This window comes from Columba livia, chromosome 1 (assembly GCF_036013475.1).
Source record: "Columba livia isolate bColLiv1 breed racing homer chromosome 1, bColLiv1.pat.W.v2, whole genome shotgun sequence".
Classification (NCBI taxonomy): Eukaryota; Metazoa; Chordata; class Aves; order Columbiformes; family Columbidae; genus Columba; species Columba livia.
The window spans coordinates 4918441-4936049 of NC_088602.1; the positions used below are offsets into that span (position 1 = coordinate 4918441).

A 17609-nucleotide genomic window follows, 5' to 3' on the forward strand; every position below is an offset into this window, starting at 1 on the left:
GCTCCCACCCTGCCCAGGCAGCCCGTAACCTGGGGAAATATTGTTTGTCCTTGGTCCAGCCTGAGGGAAATCCTGCCCCATCTAAAGTCAGAGAACCAAACAAGGGCAAACACGGCTTCTCCCCCACCCCAAGCCCAGAAACTCACAGCCGTGACCCCATCCCAGGCTGGGGGAAACATGTTCACCACCCCGCCCCGGGCCAGCACTGCTCTCCCAAGTATCACAGAACAGAATCACAGGACAGTTCGGGTTGGAACCCAACCCAAAGTCCAACCCCTGCCATGAGCAGGGACATCTTCACCCAGCTCAGGTTGCTCAGAGCCCTGTCCAGCCTGGCCTGGGATGTCTCCAGGGATGATTCATCCACCACCTCTCTGGACAACCTGGGACAGACTCTCACCACCTTCAATGTAAAAGGTTTCTTCACAGAATCCCAGAATGTCAGGGGTTGGAAGGGACCTGGAAAGCTCATCCAGTGCAATCCCCCCATGGAGCAGGAACACCCAGATGAGGTTACACAGGAAGGTGTCCAGGCGGGTTGGAATGTCTGCACAGAAGGAGACTCCACAACCTCCCTGGGCAGCCTGGGCCAGGCTCTGCCACCCTCACTGAGAAGAAGTTTTAAGTGGAACCTCTTGTGTTCCAGTTTGAACCCATTACCCCTTGCCCTATCACTGGTTGTCACCGAGAAGAGCTTGGCTCCATCCTCCTGACTCTCACCCTTTATATATCTGTAAACATGAATGAGGTCACCCCTCAGTCTCCTCTTCTCCAGCTCCAGAGCCCCAGCTCCCTCAGCCTTTCCTCACACGGGAGATGCTCCACTCCCTTCAGCATCTTTGTTGCCCTGTGCTGGACTCTCTCCAGCAGTTCCCTGTCCTGCTGGAACTGAGGGGCCACAACTGGACACAAGATTCCAGATGCGGTCTTCTGTTTCTCCTCAGCCCAGCCTGAGGGAAACCCTGACCCTTCCAAACTCAGAGAACCAATCCAGGGCAAACACAGCCTCTCCCACACCCCTCACCCTGCAGCATCTCCCCGAAGCCCAGAAACTCACAGCCATGACCCCATCCCAGGCTGGGGGAGCCACGTTTACCCCCCAAGGGCGGTGCAGCTCCCCCCAGGTATCAGAGAACAGATTCACAGAATAGTTTGGGTTGGAAGGGATCTTCAAAGCTCATCCAGTGCCACCCCTGCCATGAGCAGGGACATCTTCACCAGATCAGGTTGCTCAGAGCCCCATCCAGCCTGGCCTGGGGTGTCTCCAGGGATGGTTCATCCACCACCTCTCTGGCCAACCTGGGACAGGCTCTCACCCCCGGGGGCAACAATTTCTTCCTCACGTCTGGCCTGAATCTCCCTCCTTTAGTTTAAAACCATCACCCCTTGTCCTATCGCAACAGGCCCTGCTAAAAAGTCTGTCCTCATCTTTCTTATCGGCCCCTTTTAAGTCCGGAAAGGCCACACTAAGGTCTCCCCGGAGCTTCTCTTCTCCATCTGAACACCCCAGCTCTCTCAGCCTGTCCTCCCAGCAGAGCTGTCCCTTTCTCTCTCCCGCACACACCCCGAGGCAGCCCCCATTCCTCCAGGCGCCTTCAGCCTCCCTAAACCCGGGCCCAACTCCTCCCGCTCCTCCTCAGCCCCTCACGGGCCGCCCCGGCCCCGGCCCCGGCCCCGGCCCCCCCGCCATGGCGGCGGGCAGCGCTCCCGGGCCAGGCCCCGCGTTAGGCCGGCGGCTTCTCCCACAGCTCCGCCTCACCCGCCGCACGGCAGAGCTCGGGGCTGTCCCCTCCCGCCCTGCAGAGCCCGGCCCGGCCGCGGTGCGTTACCTGGACCACCTTGGTGAACTCCTCGTACACCCGCTTCTTCAGGTGCGCCGCCATGGCACCGCCCGGCCCTCCGCGGCCGCCGTATACGCAACCCGGAAGAGAAACCACAGAGTCGCCCGCGGAGAGGCGACCAAAGGAGCGGCCTCTCTTCCCAGTTGGAGGCTGCGCTCTGTGGTCAGGCGCTCGCGTTGCCATGGGAACGCGGGCCTGACATGGCGGCTGTGGCCTGGCCCGCTCAGCTGCTAAAGCCCAACCAAGTCAGCCCACACAGTTTTCCCCCAAAACACCCACGTTAATATTTATTGTTAACCCATGTAAAGACCAAAATGTAAATAATATGGATTGACGTTTCTAGGCAAGCTTGTGTTAGGCACACATTAAAGCCTACCACAGCCTTCAAAGATGTCTCCTTCGGGAAGAGGCGAAAATGACCCCAGCACCAAGAAGCCCCTGACAGACTGATCTCCAGGTGGATGACAGGACACTCAGCCAATTGCATCTGTTATACAATTGTCCCAAAAGCTGGGATCATTACCTGGGTGCAAATACCAATTCACACACAGGGTTGAGGTCTTCGCTTTATTTACAGTTCCACACAGAAAAGGCTGCTGGGTGATCTTTTGCAAAACTGGCACACCAAAAGCAGCCTGAGTTACATATTTATACATTTCAACTTTTCACCGCTCCTAACATACGTATTTCATAGAACCATAGAATAGAAACATGGAGTCACTTCATTTGGAAGAGTCCCTCAGGGTCATTGAGTCCAACCATAACCTAATTCTGGCACTAAACTAGAAAAGCTGGATATAAAAACCTCAGTCATTATTCAGCCAGAAATGCCAGAAGAGAGGGAATGAACTCTGCTTCTCTCAAGAGTCGCAAAACCACCAGCACCAACAGCCAAGAAGTGCTAAGGAGCCTCCATCCCCCTCAACTGGAACCAACTGAAAAGGGGCCAAGTGCACTAATTACTGTGAAAAATGCAGTTGTGATTCGTGCTGAGATGTTTAATGTTTACAGATATAACCAAATGACATGGGCTCTGAACCTGGAAAAAGGTGGTTAAGTTCTATGTAAAAAGTTATGAAACTTGCTTATGAAGTTATATTGACAGAGGGAGCTAACATTTTAAGGGTTAACTAAACTTATAATGGGTGCCCACTAACGAACTAACACTTTAAGGCTTAGTCACACAATAAATGCTTAGTTTAGAGCTTTATGTTAAGAAGAACAGAACCCCATCGAATGCCAAGATAAGAAGTTTTACTGCACCTAGCTGTAAACTTGAGGAGACAAGATAACGAAGATTTGCAGCAAAAGGGGGCGCCAGTCTGGTTTCATTCAACTTGGCAGCTTGAGTCCCAGTCAATTCAACATAATGAGCCAAAGGTAAAAAGTTCACTGTGACGAAGCTGAAGGAGCCTTCATCCAAAGACCCCCAAAGACCCCTCCTCAAATTCACCAAGTGGCACTGCGCAGGCGCAACAGGGGAGCGTCTATGGAAATGGTTATCTGAGACTCATTTTAATCAGAAGCGGGGAAAGGTTATGAATATGTATAGGCGTTCCTGGGGTCATTATGAATATGTAATACCTTACTGTATTTAAGCACACTTCTTATTGTTTAAAGGTGTGCGTGTTGGGCGGAGCGAATCCCCCACGCACCCAGCACTGTTTTGCTTATGCTCTAATGAACACGTGTTTAAGGAATACAAGGAATTGGATTAAATGTTTTTTTTTATCCATAGAAAAAGCGTAAGTTATTTATTTCATTACTATCTACAAAAGAAAATAAGGGTATTTTCTGTTTTTCCTTTTAGCCCTGAAGAGCGGCCTTAAGGGGGTTGTCATTTATACCAGGTTTTGTTGACACACAGAACTGCACTGTCATTGTTTTGGAAGCCAAAAAATGATGTTGTTCCATGTTCCCCTGACATTCTGGAACTAGACTAAATGATGCACTGAAAGGGTTAGTCTGGTTTTATTACCACTTTGTGTATATGTATGCACACACCAGAGCAAAGCAAAGTAAAATTGCCTAAGGCATTTTGGGTTTCAAGGTCTTAAAATAACCAACTTCTGAGGTTGATAACCAACTTATCTCAGTTTAATAGCCAACTTCTGAGTTTAATTTATGCCTGCTCAAAGTCCATTGGTCTAAACTTTTCTCGCCTCGGTTTAAAGGTACGATAAGCATAAAATCTTCTATACATGCTCAGTGAGTAGGAGGCTTCTCCTAGAGGTAGGTGGCCTTCGACAAAAAGGTGTATTTTTGTATGAAAATGAGTGTAAAATGACTGTAGTTCGCCTAAGTTCACAATGTACCGCTAATCCTTGCCGAATTTCACGTTTTGTTACTATATGCATATTCTTTAAGCTTTATCTCCGGGTTTATCCTTCACATTCCTCTCATAAGTAACTCCTGTTCTGTTTGAATGATATTCTTTGTTTTATGGTCTGCTTCAACCTTCTGTAAAACTCCATGAAACTTAACAGAGACATGAATGTTGCGTGGCTAGAGGTGGCCAGGGTGGCCACCTTTTGATCACATCTTGGGGATAAGGTGGTTTGGGAAGGGGCTGAAGAGTCCAAAGGAGTCCCAAGGAGGTGATCAAAGGTCTGGAGAACCTGTCCTACGAGGGAAAACTGAAGGACCTGGGTCTCTTCTCCCTGAAGGGACCTCAGCACAGTGTTCACTGTGCTTTAAGGGCATCCACAAAGGGGATGGCGTCTCACTCTTCACAAGGAGCTATGTGGAGAAGACAAGGGGTATGAGTTGCACCAAGAGTGCTTTCATCTCAACATAAGAAAGAATCTCTTTATGGTGAGAGCCATCATTCACTGGAACAACCTTCCCAGGGACATGGTAGAGCCCACATTGCTGGGGCTTTCCAAGACATGACTTGACAGGCTGCTCAACAATTTCATCCAGGCTCCCTTTCCCACCAGAGCCTGGACCAGGTGATCCTTTTTGGTCCCTTTCAGTCTGGGCCGTTCTATGAGACCATCCTTGATAAAACTGTTAAACTTCCTCATTACACCAGTCCTGTAGTCTTAGGAGGTTGGTTGAGGTTTTACCTACCCTATAATTGGATTTTTTTTTCTTCTATTATCTAATTTTAATCTCCTTTGCTGAAATTTAAGCCAGTTCTTCCACCCTTAGCATGTACAAAGAATAACAGATCTCTTTAAAGCAGCTTTTTGTCTATTTGGTGTCCTCTTCAATCTCTCTTCTTCTAGGCTAAGCACCACCGACCACTTAGTTGTGATCAAACTTAAGATCACAGATCCTATTTTCTAAGCATTTTAGTCTTATCAGACACTGTGTCTGTTCTTTTGAAGGTTATAAGTGTGAGAGGTATCAAAGAGTCCCCTTATATCAACAGCAGAACTGCCCTGAGGTCAGTGATGTGACTCCCAAATTTCACTGGGAGGGAATCTGTGCTAGGATGAGCACATCTGCAACCAAGATTAATTAGGAATTATCCAAACCATTACCATAAAGATAAAACTTCAGGTCTTTTGAATTAAGGGGTTTGGAGGGAAGGATATCAGTAAATAAAGCACTTCTGTATCATTCAAAGAGGTTTAAAAAGTTATTTATTTAACATTCCAGAGATTATTGTCGTTAACTGTAAGAAATCCATGTTCTGAGAAATAAAGGAAATATGATCATAATCAAATTAGCCATTATGATTTTCAGAGTGATTAAAACCAAGCTAACAGCCATCTCCAGTATAAAAATAAACTTTTGAATACTAAGATTTTGAAAACATGATGTAGGAACCAACTCATGTTCTGTGGAGGAGAATTTGCACTGAGGTCCCAGGCCATTGCTTCGGCAGCGCTTCCTTCCCATCAAATCACAGTGAGTTTTCCCCATTTTTCCAGAAGTTATATATTTAGAAATAATATCATAATAATAATGGGTGTCACAAGGAAAAGATGGAAATAGTGTGGCGTGTGAGAGGAGCGAGTGTCCTTAGGTTATAAACTCCTCAGACCAGCAATGGCATTTTTGCCTTTTGTTGGCCCTGGACCATAGCTGAGGTTCAATGTTTTTCCTTCAGAATAAATAATAAATAATTCTAATAAATACATTGGCCAGAGAGTAGGCTGTCTACTGGAGTAACAAGAAAAGAGCATGGGACACAGAAATAGTTCTTTTTAACCTCGGTTCTGGTGTGGGAAGCAGTGAGAAGAGCTTTTGTTTTTGCATTGAGGATCCAAATTAAAGTTGAGCATGTGCTAATGCAGCTGTCAGCAATTCCGTCGGGAATTGTGCGTATGTGACCTGTTCCCATTTGCACTGAGAGACCAACTCCACGTGTCCCTGAGACATATGCGGGATTATAAAGTTCTCTTAGGTTGAGCAAGACTTCCTGGGCCTTCAGATATGGGTCTCTGAACTTACCTAATAGAAACACTGAGAGAGTAAAATTCCTCCTTTTCCTGATACCTTTTAAATCGTATAGTTATCCCATGAAGCCCAACAAAATGGTGGCTCTTAAGTGCTTGTTAATTTAGCAAATGACCAAAGGAGGTCCTTTTGTTGGGCCATTCATTTCTTCTTCTGGTCATCCATAGCTTAGTTTCTGCAGCCCAAGTTAATTTGTTTTAAATAATTGCTTTCTTCCATTCCCCATCTAAGGCAGCACTTTGCTACCACCAGGTGAACAGGAACTTGTAGAAGAAGTCGTGTGATTTGACACGGAAACCTTTTTCAGCGACGTGGGGCTGAAAGGATATTTTGTACCCTTTGGCCCCGACATCCATTTGAATGCAGTCCAGCAGGTCAGAAATACTTGGCGCTGCCTTCCAGGGGCCAAACTTCACCACGGATTTTTTATCCATATCCAAGCTGTTCAGGGCATCCTGACACCTGGCCGCGTCCTCCTCAGTTCTGACCACGCACACGATGACACTGGACCGGCGGGATGCGACCGCTTCTGCCCTGGCGATGCGGATCATCAGTTCGATGTTCTCGCTGTAGTTGGGGACACGGGCCAGGAACTGCTTCCTCGCCACCAGCTCCCCGAAGATCTGTGGGGAGTCCTCTAGCTGTTTAATTAGAGGTTCGATGTCGTAGAACAATGCCTCCTTGTAGACGTCCTGGATGCACTGGGTGGGCACTTGGTTACTCCGCAGGTACTCCAGGATGTATTTGAAGTAGACGCCCGGTCTGTCGATGAAGAACCTCCCTTCGGAGTCAGTCCGGAGTTTGGGTTGGCCGGTGAACATCTCAGCCAGCTTGGAGCCAGGGTGTTTCTTTAAGGTGCTCAGCGTCGTCGTGTACATCTCCCCACCGACATTTAACTCCACGATCGGTGACAACTGCAAGGGGACAAAAAAACACGTGCATTACCTTTCTGGGGCTGTCAACACGGAGGCGTCAAGGAAAAGAAATGAAAAATGATTGCAGCTGGAAATCAGAATGATGGTGTGAAGAGTGGGATGAGCCTCCCTCCCATGGGGGACAGATGGGAATGTCCACCCCATTTATTGCCAAAAGCAGATGCAGGAGGAGGTTTACACCAGGGGAGGTTTAAATTGGATATTAGGAAAGAATTCTTCCTGGAAAGGGTTGTCAGGTGTTGGAAGAGGCTGCCCAGGGCAGTGGTGGAATCACCATCCCTGGAGGGGTTTAAAAGGTGTTTAGATGAGATTCTTGGGGACATGGTTTAGTGCCAGGATTGAGTTAACTATTGTACTTGATGATCTTGATGGTTTCTTCCAACTGAAATGATTCTATTCTATTCTATTCTATTCTATTCTATTCTATTCTATTCTATTCTATTCTATTCTATTCTATTCTATTCTATTCTATTCTATTCCATTCCATTCCATTCCATTCCATTCCATTCCATTCCATTCCATTCCATTCCATTCTATTCTATTCTATTCTATTCTATTCTATTCTATTCTATTCTATTCTATTCTATTCTATTCTATTCTACCCTATTCTGCCCTGATAACCAGAGCAGAAGAAACTGGGACATCTCTAAATGGCTGAGTGCTCACCATGTCTTTGGCAATAAGGAAAGTGTCGTTTTGCCAGTGAGGAAGAGGAACAAGAAGCCCTTGCCCAGGGAGGCTGTTGGTGACTACAGGATTTGAAAGGTCCTACACAAACATTGTACCTCTTGGCCCCCGTCCTTCCAGCCAGAGCGATCTGTGAGCTCTCACCCTCCCCATGTACAGAGGGACAAGGACAGAGCTCAAAGCTGTGCAGCTCCATTCTTCTCACCCGAGCTGGTGTTTTCTCCTCAAAGGAAGAACTAAGAGTTCTTTGAAACTTTAGAAAATGGGCATAATTGGATTCCACCCATCTGGGATTTAATTGCAAATACTAAACCGAGGTGCAAAAATACAGCATGTCAGAGGTAGAAGACAGAAGCTGTTTATCAAAGCATTTTTAAAACGTATGATTGCTTCAGGTAGGAAGGAAAGAAAATAAATACTTCATGCAGCTGACATGGATTTAAGAGGGAAGAATGGAAAGTTTGGACTCTTGATTTGTTTTATTTCACTGTGCATTAACACCACTGTCTGGAAAGCTGGACCTGGTTTAACTTCTGATGACCTTCCTGATGTTCAGTGCTAAAGACTTTAACAGCTTCCCTTTGCCCTCAGTGATTTTTATAGTACTCAGTAGAGAACAAGGAAAGGAGTTCTTTTCCCTCCTGCCGTCACCACTGTAATACAAGTCGCATGCCCAGCCAGGACCACACCTGCCATTGGGAAGGTGTGAGTCAATAAACAACCCTTGTTTCCAGGAGATCACCTGCTCTCTCTTGGCTCCAGCCACGCAAGGACCTGCTTCAGTGCTGCGAGTCACATGCCTCAAGTGAAGCGTGTACGTAAGTGCTTTGCTGGGTCCCGCAGGTACCAGCCCACGGGATGACGTGAGCTGATCTCACACCTCGCACCAAAGGAGAGGGAGCTCCTGCTGCTTTATCCCCTCTCCACCCTTCTACCTACCGACGTGTTTCTGTTGCTCCCCTAGTGCCACCTCTGCTTTTCCTTCATTTTATTGAGCTGGGTTGGCTGACAGAGGATTTCACAAGCAGCAGAGCTGGCTAAGAGAATGGACAAGGAACAGAAAACCTGGAGCAGGGAGAAACCTTCCCTTTAAACAGCAGCAAGTTATCAGATTTAGCAGAAATTTGCTCAAAGCCTGGGCAAGCCAGGGAAACAACAGAAGATTCAGGCCAAAGACCCAGCTGGGATTTTGCTTTGCCCTGGTGTGAGTGGCTTCATCTTGGGGACAATCACTTGCACTAGAGCCAAGGAGACAAAAATTACTCTGTCTGAGACTATCTGGTGGTTTCTACCCACTGAAGAACACAGTTCAAAGCTGTTTCTTTAATAAAGCTTCTCAGTTAGGAAATTTGCTGTTAGTGCAAGTGATAGCAACAGATTTCCCCAGCAGGAATCATTTAACAGGAGGGTCTCACGCTTTTGATACTTGCCTCCTTTTTCAGATGGCAGGTCAGATGTTTCATGCTGTTTGTCACTAATACCAATGGATAACATGGTATTCATTAATACAGCAGCTTAGCAAACCTCATGTTCTCCGAACTTGATTAGTATTTTTGGCCTGGGACCGAACTCGTTCCCAGCAAACTGGGAGTACTGGCACCAGCTAATTCCCAGCTCTGTAATCAGCCAGTGAGGTGACACTTGGGAAGTCATTTCACCTCTCTGTGCACCAGTTTATTAATCTGCCAAACAGTTACTTCCTTTGGGAAGCATTTTGCAATCTGCACCTGGAAAGTGCAACACGAGAGATGGGGTTTTTTAAAGACAGGTCTGGGGGAGAGGCTGTACAGCTACAATAGAGAATGAGGAGAGGAAAAGGAAAAGTCATCTGATCCCATCACTGATTTCTGCCTAGTAATACGCTGCTTTTCTTGAGATTGCCGTTAGAGCTAGAAAAACTACTGCTCCCAGCTGATGATTGCGCATGTCTACAACACAGGGCAGCTTTTGCATCTTTAAAGTCTCTAAGAACTATTGAAAATCCCCAAAAGTCACAACAGGCTTTTCAGTTAGGGATGTGACAAATCAAAGTTCACAGCAAATTAATTTCACCTCTTGTGAAAGGAGAAGAACCGCTCTGGTTATTTGTTGTTGCCAGATCCTGCACACCTGAGACATGGCCCTTCTGCAAACAAACGGGTGCAAACAGGCTGGAGTCAGGCAAAGCTTTTCATCGAATTTCCTCTTCTTGGTCACATACCTGGCAAGTCCTGGTGTCTTCAAAATAGCAGGTGGGAGGAAAAAAACCCTCTAAAGCAGCCCAAAGGGGATGCTGTGATCCCACGGGGGGACACGGTGGCCCCGAGCGCGTCCCTTACCGTGTGCAGCACACCGGTGACCTGCTTCCCGAGGGGCTTGTGCTCCGACGAAATGCTCATCTCCCCCGGGAGGTGTGGAAAAACCCGCTGCTCTGTGCTCTGGTCGTTCCCCACACGTAGGATGGTTCCTTGCCGCGCTCCAGTCCTCTTTCACTTGTTTTACTTTTCAGTGGGTCAGGTTTTTTCCAGCCTTCCAGCTCAGTGCTGCCCCAGTGGCTCCAGTTTGCTCCCAGCGCCGCTCGGGTCGCAGGTGTCGGGAGAGGGGAGGGAACAGCCTGGAAACGGAAGCGTTTGCTCATCAGTTTTCTGGCAACCCACAAAGAGCAGGGTGGACTCGGGTTGGCTGCCAGCACACACCTCCTGTAATATTATCTGTGCGGTGACTAAGAGCCAAATAATCCTTTCAAAGCAGGCCCCGTGCCCAGAGCGCCTCCGAGGAGCCCCACAATTCCTGCCTGCGTGACCGTCTCCACCTCGTGAACTGGTTGTATCGAAACCAGCAAACATTTTCACAGCTTTTTGGCCTCCGTGTGCTGCTGATTTAAAGGCTTTATCCCAAACCATCTCATTGATCCCATTTGTCATACCCATCAATGCCAGATCAGGATATCTACAATCTGTCCAAGGTGGTGGCATTTTCTTCCTTGCCAAAACAATCTCCGGGCATTGAGTAATTTCTACAAGGTAAATAAAACCAAACCTGAATCTCTGCTGGAGCCTGAACTATTATTTTCAGTTGGTCATAAATATTTGATTAATATCTTTTCATGACAGTGTTTTCTGATATCCTGTATCCACCACATATCAAAAGCGGAAAGCACCAGAAATTTAGTGGGAGTGGGACTATTTCTTGCAGAATTTAAACACTCACAAGGACATGTGTGTTCAGAACATGCCTCTCCTCTACCACCCTTGCCTTACTCTCTTTCATTTCAAGCTGCTTCCTGATACCAGCAACCAAAGGGAAAATCTCAGACAAACGTAATGCTTCCTAAAAATCTTCCTCGGTGAGATTTTAATGATGAAAAGATAACAGCATAGTATTTAAGGAAACCATTTGCACAAGATCTGCATTGTGCTCATGGAAACCAGCTTTGCTGGTTTTGCATCCTGCAGGGATTTTGCTGGATCTGTGTCTTTCCAGAATAGAGCATTGATCTGAACAGAGGCTTCAGGCATGGGAAAGAAAAGAGAAAAGTTATACTTTGCACCAGTTAACTCACCTTGAGAATAAATCCGGTCCTTACGCAATGCTCCATCAAAGCTGGACTCAGATTCTTTGGAGTGTTTTGTGCATTTGGATGAAGCTCTCATTGAAACCCAACTTATATATTGCTTCTGCTGCCCTGAACCATTCTGAGCGAACCTCAGTAATAACCTGGTCTGAGTTATCTCACAGAATCCCAGAATGTCAGGGATTGGAAGGGACCTGGAAAGCTCATCCAGTGCAATCCCCCCATGGAGCAGGAACACCCAGATGAGGTTACACAGGAAGGTGTCCAGGCGGGTTGGAATGTCTGCAGAGAAGGAGACTCCACAACCCCCCTGGGCAGCCTGGGCCAGGCTCTGCCACCCTCACCATGAAGAAGTTTCTTCTCAAATTTAAGTAGAACCTCTTGTGTTCCAGTTTGTACCCGTTACCCCTTGTCCTATCATTCGTTGTCACCGAGAAGAACCTGGCTCCATCCTCCTGACACTCACCCTTTATATATCTGTAAAATTTTATAAGGTCACCCCTCAGTCTCCTCTTCTCCAGCTCCAGAGCCCCAGCTCCCTCAGCCTTTCCTCACACGGGAGATGCTCCACTCCCTTCAGCATCTTTGTTGCCCTGCGCTGGACTCTCTCCATCAGTTTCCTGTCTTGCTGGAACTCTGCTGCTTTGAATTTTCCCTTTGCCAGACCAGAAGAATTAATAGCAATGGATGCAGTAGTGAGGACTGCATGGGAGCCCGGGTTTTGTAACTTGTAATAAACTTTAAAAAAATCAGTGCTTATTGGAAAACAGGGAGAGCTGGAAGATCTGTGTTCTGAGCCTTTGATTCCTGCAGATCCCAGTCTTTGGGCTGGCTTACCCAGGTGCTTCAGAAAATATCCTGGATATAACTGGCAGAAGTGGAGTTCAGACTCGTTCTATGCGAGACGTCTTTGATGCTGGAGGTGATAACAGAACTGGATAGACAAGCAGATCATCACCTCTCTCCTCCCGCAAGCTTTTCGCTGGGGAAGGGTGAAGAACAGTAGAAGGGGTGACTTTGTCCAAAAGCTCATCTGGAAGGTTTCCCCAAACCAGAATCAAGGGTGGCTGATGGGACTTGAGGCCAAACTCTAAAGGCCACAATGTAGATCTTTACCACTTTGGCAAAAGGAACAGTTGTCAGCTGATGCCTGCAGTTCTTTTCTACCGCTAGGCCAACTGGTCCTTCAGTCTCACGAACATACGCTCTGGCTCCCTCACTCTTTTACTCCTTTTTTATATCTTATCCACTTTTGCTGGCACATTATGGGACAAAGAATCTGTCTGAAAGCCTGTGAAGTATTTTTGTTGGATGTCACCATGTATGTGAAAAGTCTGATTGTTATTTCTGCTTCTTCAGGGACTTTTTAATCCCACCAACTGCACGACTTGCTTTAAGATGACATCTTTCAGTCCTGCTATACAAATTACTCCCAGTTGGATTTTTTTTTGCCCTTTTCAATAAGGACTTGATTTAAACTGACAAATTCATCTCATCTCTACAAAGACCTTAGGAAGCACTTCTCGCAGCCCAAGCCATTGGCATATCGCTGCCTGCCCGTGGGGATTTGGTGGCTCTTTTTAGCTGGTCACACCAGAGGTGGCATCCTGGGTTACGAGGACCACACATCTGACCTGTTTGGTGTCACAGCTTTGCTGGGCAGACATCCAATGCTACATCAAAGCCCTCTGTGCCTGCACAAAGTGGAAACAGTCACTCTTGCGGTGTGTCACTCCTCCTTTTACCCCACGGTCAAAGCCGTGTCGAGGAAACCAACAGGTGGAGGAGAAACCCATGAAAGGCAAAAATGGGACAAGGGTTTTTAAATAAGGATGGAGGAGGCAGCTCCGAGAAGGCTCCCAGCTGTCCATGCTGCTGGTAACAGCTACTTGGGGCTGGTTTGAATTTCATTCTTCCCTTGAAAAAGAAGTAAAAAATCAAGACCATGGAAGTCTCCATAGCCTTGGGCAACCAGGGTCCTGGGATTCCTACAACCAGCAGCTCCATTGTAGCTGCTGCTCCACACCCCCTGGTGAGGAGTCACCACTGTGCTGTTCCGGGGACATTAGCTGAGTTTCTTCCTTTGGGGAATGGGATTTGATGTGTATCAAGCCAGAATTTCCACTCAGGATCTCTGTTGGGCTTTATGTTTGTTACCACTTCACAGAATCACAGAATGGACTGGGTTGGAAAAGACCTCAGAGATCATAGAGTCCAACCCTTGGTCCAACTCCAGTCCGTTTACTAGATCATGGCACTAAGTGCCATGTCCAATCTCAGTTTAAAAACCTCCAGGGACTTGGCCTAAATCCCTGAAATCCTTCATCCTTTGGGCCTTTTAAAGCTGTCTCAGATGCACTGATGGTCTGTTTGGGATCCACCTGCTTGCTGTCGAGCAGAGAAAGAGACATCCGGGGATTTTTGTGGAGGAGATCAAGCAGGATCAGCAAGGTCCTGTCCTTGAAGAGGAGGCTGCTGAGATCTATCGGAGAGACCAGCTGCCCAAATGGGTCACAGACCCATGAGGAGGACAAAGAAGAAGAACCAGTTAGATGTTCTCCATTCCTCTCCCTGCTCCTTGCACAGAGTTATACTTCAACCCTCCTGCCTATTCTTCTCAGGGTGGCCGCTGACTCTGACATTTCTTTTGGAGATACTTGAAAATAGATTTCCCTCTGCACAGGTTTGTTGTTGTTGTTTTCTGTTTTCAATGGAAGAGTATATGTCCAAGACTGCAAGCTCTTTCAGGCAGGGAACATCCTTTCACTGTCTTTGCATGAAAGCATTAACTTGTGACTGGACCTTGTATGAGCAAACACAATATGAATCAGAAGAATAATCATACTAATGCTGAGAACTTTGTGTCTGCCAAAGAATGGATAACTTGACAATGGTTTTGTGGGGAACAAATATCTGGGGTTTGAAAATTGTATAAATATGTACGTAACAATGAACTGAAGCATCTCTGTGCTGGTGCATACATAACTTTGGAAAACAGTATTATTCATAAAAGTTTTTTTAGCAGATTTATTTCCTAACACATTGGATTGGCAGCTTCTGTTTAAAATAATCAGGCCAACAACATTCAGATTTGGGTTTTGTGCCCTACTACAAGTAAATACGCTAAATCCAAGGGGAAAAAATGAATTACAATTTTAAGACAGGAAGAGAAGTGTGAAGTTCAGATGTGAAGAAGCAGCTTGGGGCAGTTTGTCTTTCTCTTCTTGTTCCATCTTCTCCAGTGCATCAAGCTTCTTGAGGGAGGAGATTAAGCCCTTTTGCTCTGGACCATTTTCGTGGATCGTGGAGGTGACAAAACAAAGCTGATCTGGGAGTGATGATAAACTGGTGGAAGGGACACCTACAGAAGCTGATTCCCAGGACCCATCTGCATCTCAGTGGAGGAGATTCCTGTGGAAAGCAAAGAGGAGAGGCAACATAGCTGGCGTAGCTCTTTGGAACTCCGGGACAGGAGTTGGATTCAATTATCTTTGTGGGTCTCTTCCAACTCAGGACATTCTCCTTCCCCTCTATTCTGCCCTGGGGAGACCACACCTGGAATATTGTGTCCAGTTGTGGCCCCTCAGTTCCAGCAGGACAGGGAACTGCTGGAGAGAGTCCAGCGCAGGGCAACAAAGATGCTGAAGGGAGTGGAGCATCTCCCGTGTGAGGAAAGGCTGAGGGAGCTGGGGCTCTGGAGCTGGAGAAGAGGAGACTGAGGGGTGACTCATTAATGTTTACAGATATATAAAGGGTGAGTGTCAGGAGGATGGAGCCAGGCTCTTCTCAGTGACAACCAATGAGAGGACAAGGGGTAATGGGTTCAAACTGGAACACAGGAGGTTCCACTTATTTGAGAAGAAACTTCTTCATGGTGAGGGTGGCAGAGCCTGGCCCAGGCTGCCCAGGGAGGTTGTGGAGTCTCCTTCTGTGCAGACATTCCAACCCTCCTGGACACCTTCCTGTGTAACCTCATCTGGGTGTTCCTGCTCCATGGGGGGATTGCACTGGATGAGCTTTCCAGGTCCCTTCCAATCCCTCACATTCTGTGATATTAGGATTCTGTGATTCTATTATTCTATTCTATGATTCTAAGCCAAGTGTCTTCCAAAGGTCACAGGAAAACCAGATATTTTTTTTTGTCTTTTGAAACACATATGCCAACTGCCAGATTCTTCTGGTGACATGTGGCCAGCCTTCACAATTTGTGTAGATTCTGCTGAAAAGCAAAACCACCAGCAGTTTGCTTGAGTTCTGCTCAGGAATTGCAGCGGTGCAGCTGGGCTGGTGGCTTTGCAGTCCGGGAGCCACTCCTAAACCAAACAGCCACGCGCTGCGTAAACACCATCGGCATTTCTATCCGCTGCCTTCCAGCCGTTCATCAGCTCCACCCAGCTTTGTGGACCTCAGGAGTGCATCACTAGTGGCTTACATCAAGATCTGAGCTGGCTTTGGAAAGGCCCTGGGACACCATCAAAAGCCAAGGGAGCAAAATACCTCCTGGCCAAGCGAGCGCACGTGCCATCCTCGGGAAACGGACTCAACCACTCATGTTGACATTGGTTAAAACAACCCAGCAGGCCCGTTAGTGTCCACATTCCCGAGAAATTCTGATTCCCTTTCACATTATTCTCCTGATCCTCATGCCCATTGACTTCTTTTCCATGTTTGTATCACATTCAGCTTAGGTTGTAGGCTTTCCTGGAGCACGGAGCCAATCTAGATACAACAACGCTCTCTTCTTGCCCGTCTTTGTCTCCTCATGTGGTTTCCCTTCCTAAGCTCTCACCCAACTCTTGATGTGCCGCATGGAGAGTGTGGGGCAGAGCTGAGTGTATGGGTGCCACTATTCCCAGGCCCTTGTCACACAACAGTCAAGGTGTTGCCACAGGCCCATTCATCTAGTCACTCCTTCTTGAGGGACATCAACTTGTCTACAGTCCAAGTCAGGCTGATGCTGTCTATTTAGTCAGAAAGAAAAAAGGACAATCTGCAGAAAAGAGGATCATTCCAATGAAATCTATGAAGGTTGGAAGACCAACCAGTGGGTTTGTGCCTGGTCTTGCTTCTGCATATCCCAAGCTGATGGTGGGAGAGGAAAGGCTGGGCTTCTCATGGATAACCAACGCTGGGAGATAGACACACAGAAATTAAAGGAGAAAGAGAAGACAGACCTTGGCGGTGTATCTCTGGGAACATGTGAAACCAAGGCGTCAATCAAGAAGAAATCCTTGGGCATCTACTGTGGAAATAAGCTGCTGGGGAGCTAGAGGAAGGATCAGCACTTCCGAGGCTCCCATAGGGTGTCACTGACAGATATTCCTGACCCCTGGTGAGAAGCTCCTGCCAAAGGGTGTGTGATTTCAGGGATATTTTTTCCAGCACCTCCTCCCTCCACTTGGGCCATTGTTGCAGCTAGATGGTTTTTACATTTTTATGGTTGCCCTTATTTGTCCCTTGGGCAATGCAGGGCTGCTCAGGCAGTGTCTCTCTCTAAGAAACCCTGGGACAAGAGGATGAAGCAAACAAGAAATTGTCTTTGCTCCACGCATCGTGCCTTCCCCTTAAGTCAAAGCTCTGAATGAGCATCAATTCTTAAACAAGGAGAATAGGAACCTGAGGACCAGACTGGCAAAAGGTTGACCAGGATCATGCAAGGAGCAAAACTCTACCTGGACATGGGATGATCCTGCTTGTCAAGGAAAATATATGACCCTGAGTAATTACATGGGGCATCAGGTGTCCTCAGACCACTGCTGGGTTCCTTCTGTACATGGACTCTAGGACGGTCAGTGCTTCTGCAGAGATTTAAACACGATTGATTTTGAGGCAGCATCTGTCGTTGCTGAGGACATCAGGGCAGGGGGTGTGGTGGGAGGATACTTTGAAACCCCAGTGCATTTCATTGTTAAATTGTGAAATAAGTTTTCTCTTTTGGTTTCTGTGCCATTAGAGTTTCACTAAAATAAAAACAAGGGATGGAGTTCCCATTTTTTTTTTTTGCCTTTTTACAGCGCTGTGGAGCTTCAAAGTGCTGCTGAGCAATCAGGGCATTAACAGGAACCCCTGACCAGGACATGGAGCTGCTCCAAGTAATGGGAAGAAACAGGGGAACCATCTGCAGAACATTTGCTCCTTTTAGCCTGAGACTTTTAGAGCTGATGAGTCTCTGATTTCAGCCTG

General features: G+C 47.1%; 2 protein-coding genes across 5 annotated transcripts in view; both read right to left on the minus strand.

The window, feature by feature from the left end:
• The window catches only part of INTS4 (integrator complex subunit 4), a 47025-nt gene extending 45031 nt beyond the window's left edge, over window positions 1-1994 (minus strand). The window contains exon 1 of one of the 4 annotated variants that reach the window (XM_005500578.3): window positions 1830-1994. In XM_005500578.3, coding sequence (XP_005500635.1) covers window positions 1830-1883 — 54 coding nt within the window. In that variant the 5' untranslated portion in view covers window positions 1884-1994. The remainder of the gene's footprint in view (window positions 1-1829) is intronic. The other 3 variants (XM_021285067.2, XM_065076506.1, XM_065076573.1) reach the window with 3 other exon arrangements.
• A 3420-nt stretch (window positions 1995-5414) lies between these two features.
• On the minus strand, window positions 5415-10549 carry KCTD14 (potassium channel tetramerization domain containing 14). Its single transcript, XM_005500577.3, has 2 exons — window positions 10192-10549; window positions 5415-7165 (listed from the first exon to the last, which is right to left on the minus strand). Exons 1-2 carry the CDS (start codon window positions 10249-10251, stop codon window positions 6494-6496), a joined length of 732 nt encoding a protein of 243 aa, XP_005500634.1. The 5' UTR covers window positions 10252-10549; the 3' UTR covers window positions 5415-6493.
• Window positions 10550-17609: the final 7060 nt, after the last annotated feature.

Excerpts from the sequence above, each read along its gene's own strand:
- KCTD14 (XM_005500577.3), bottom strand. The coding sequence starts at position 10,251 with ATGAGCATTTCGTCGGAGCACAAGCCCCTCGGGAAGCAGGTCACCGGT. Across the intron at positions 7,166-10,191 it reads TCACCGGTGTGCTGCACACG|TTGTCACCGATCGTGGAGTT; the intron begins GTAAGGGACGCG and ends GTCCCCTTGCAG.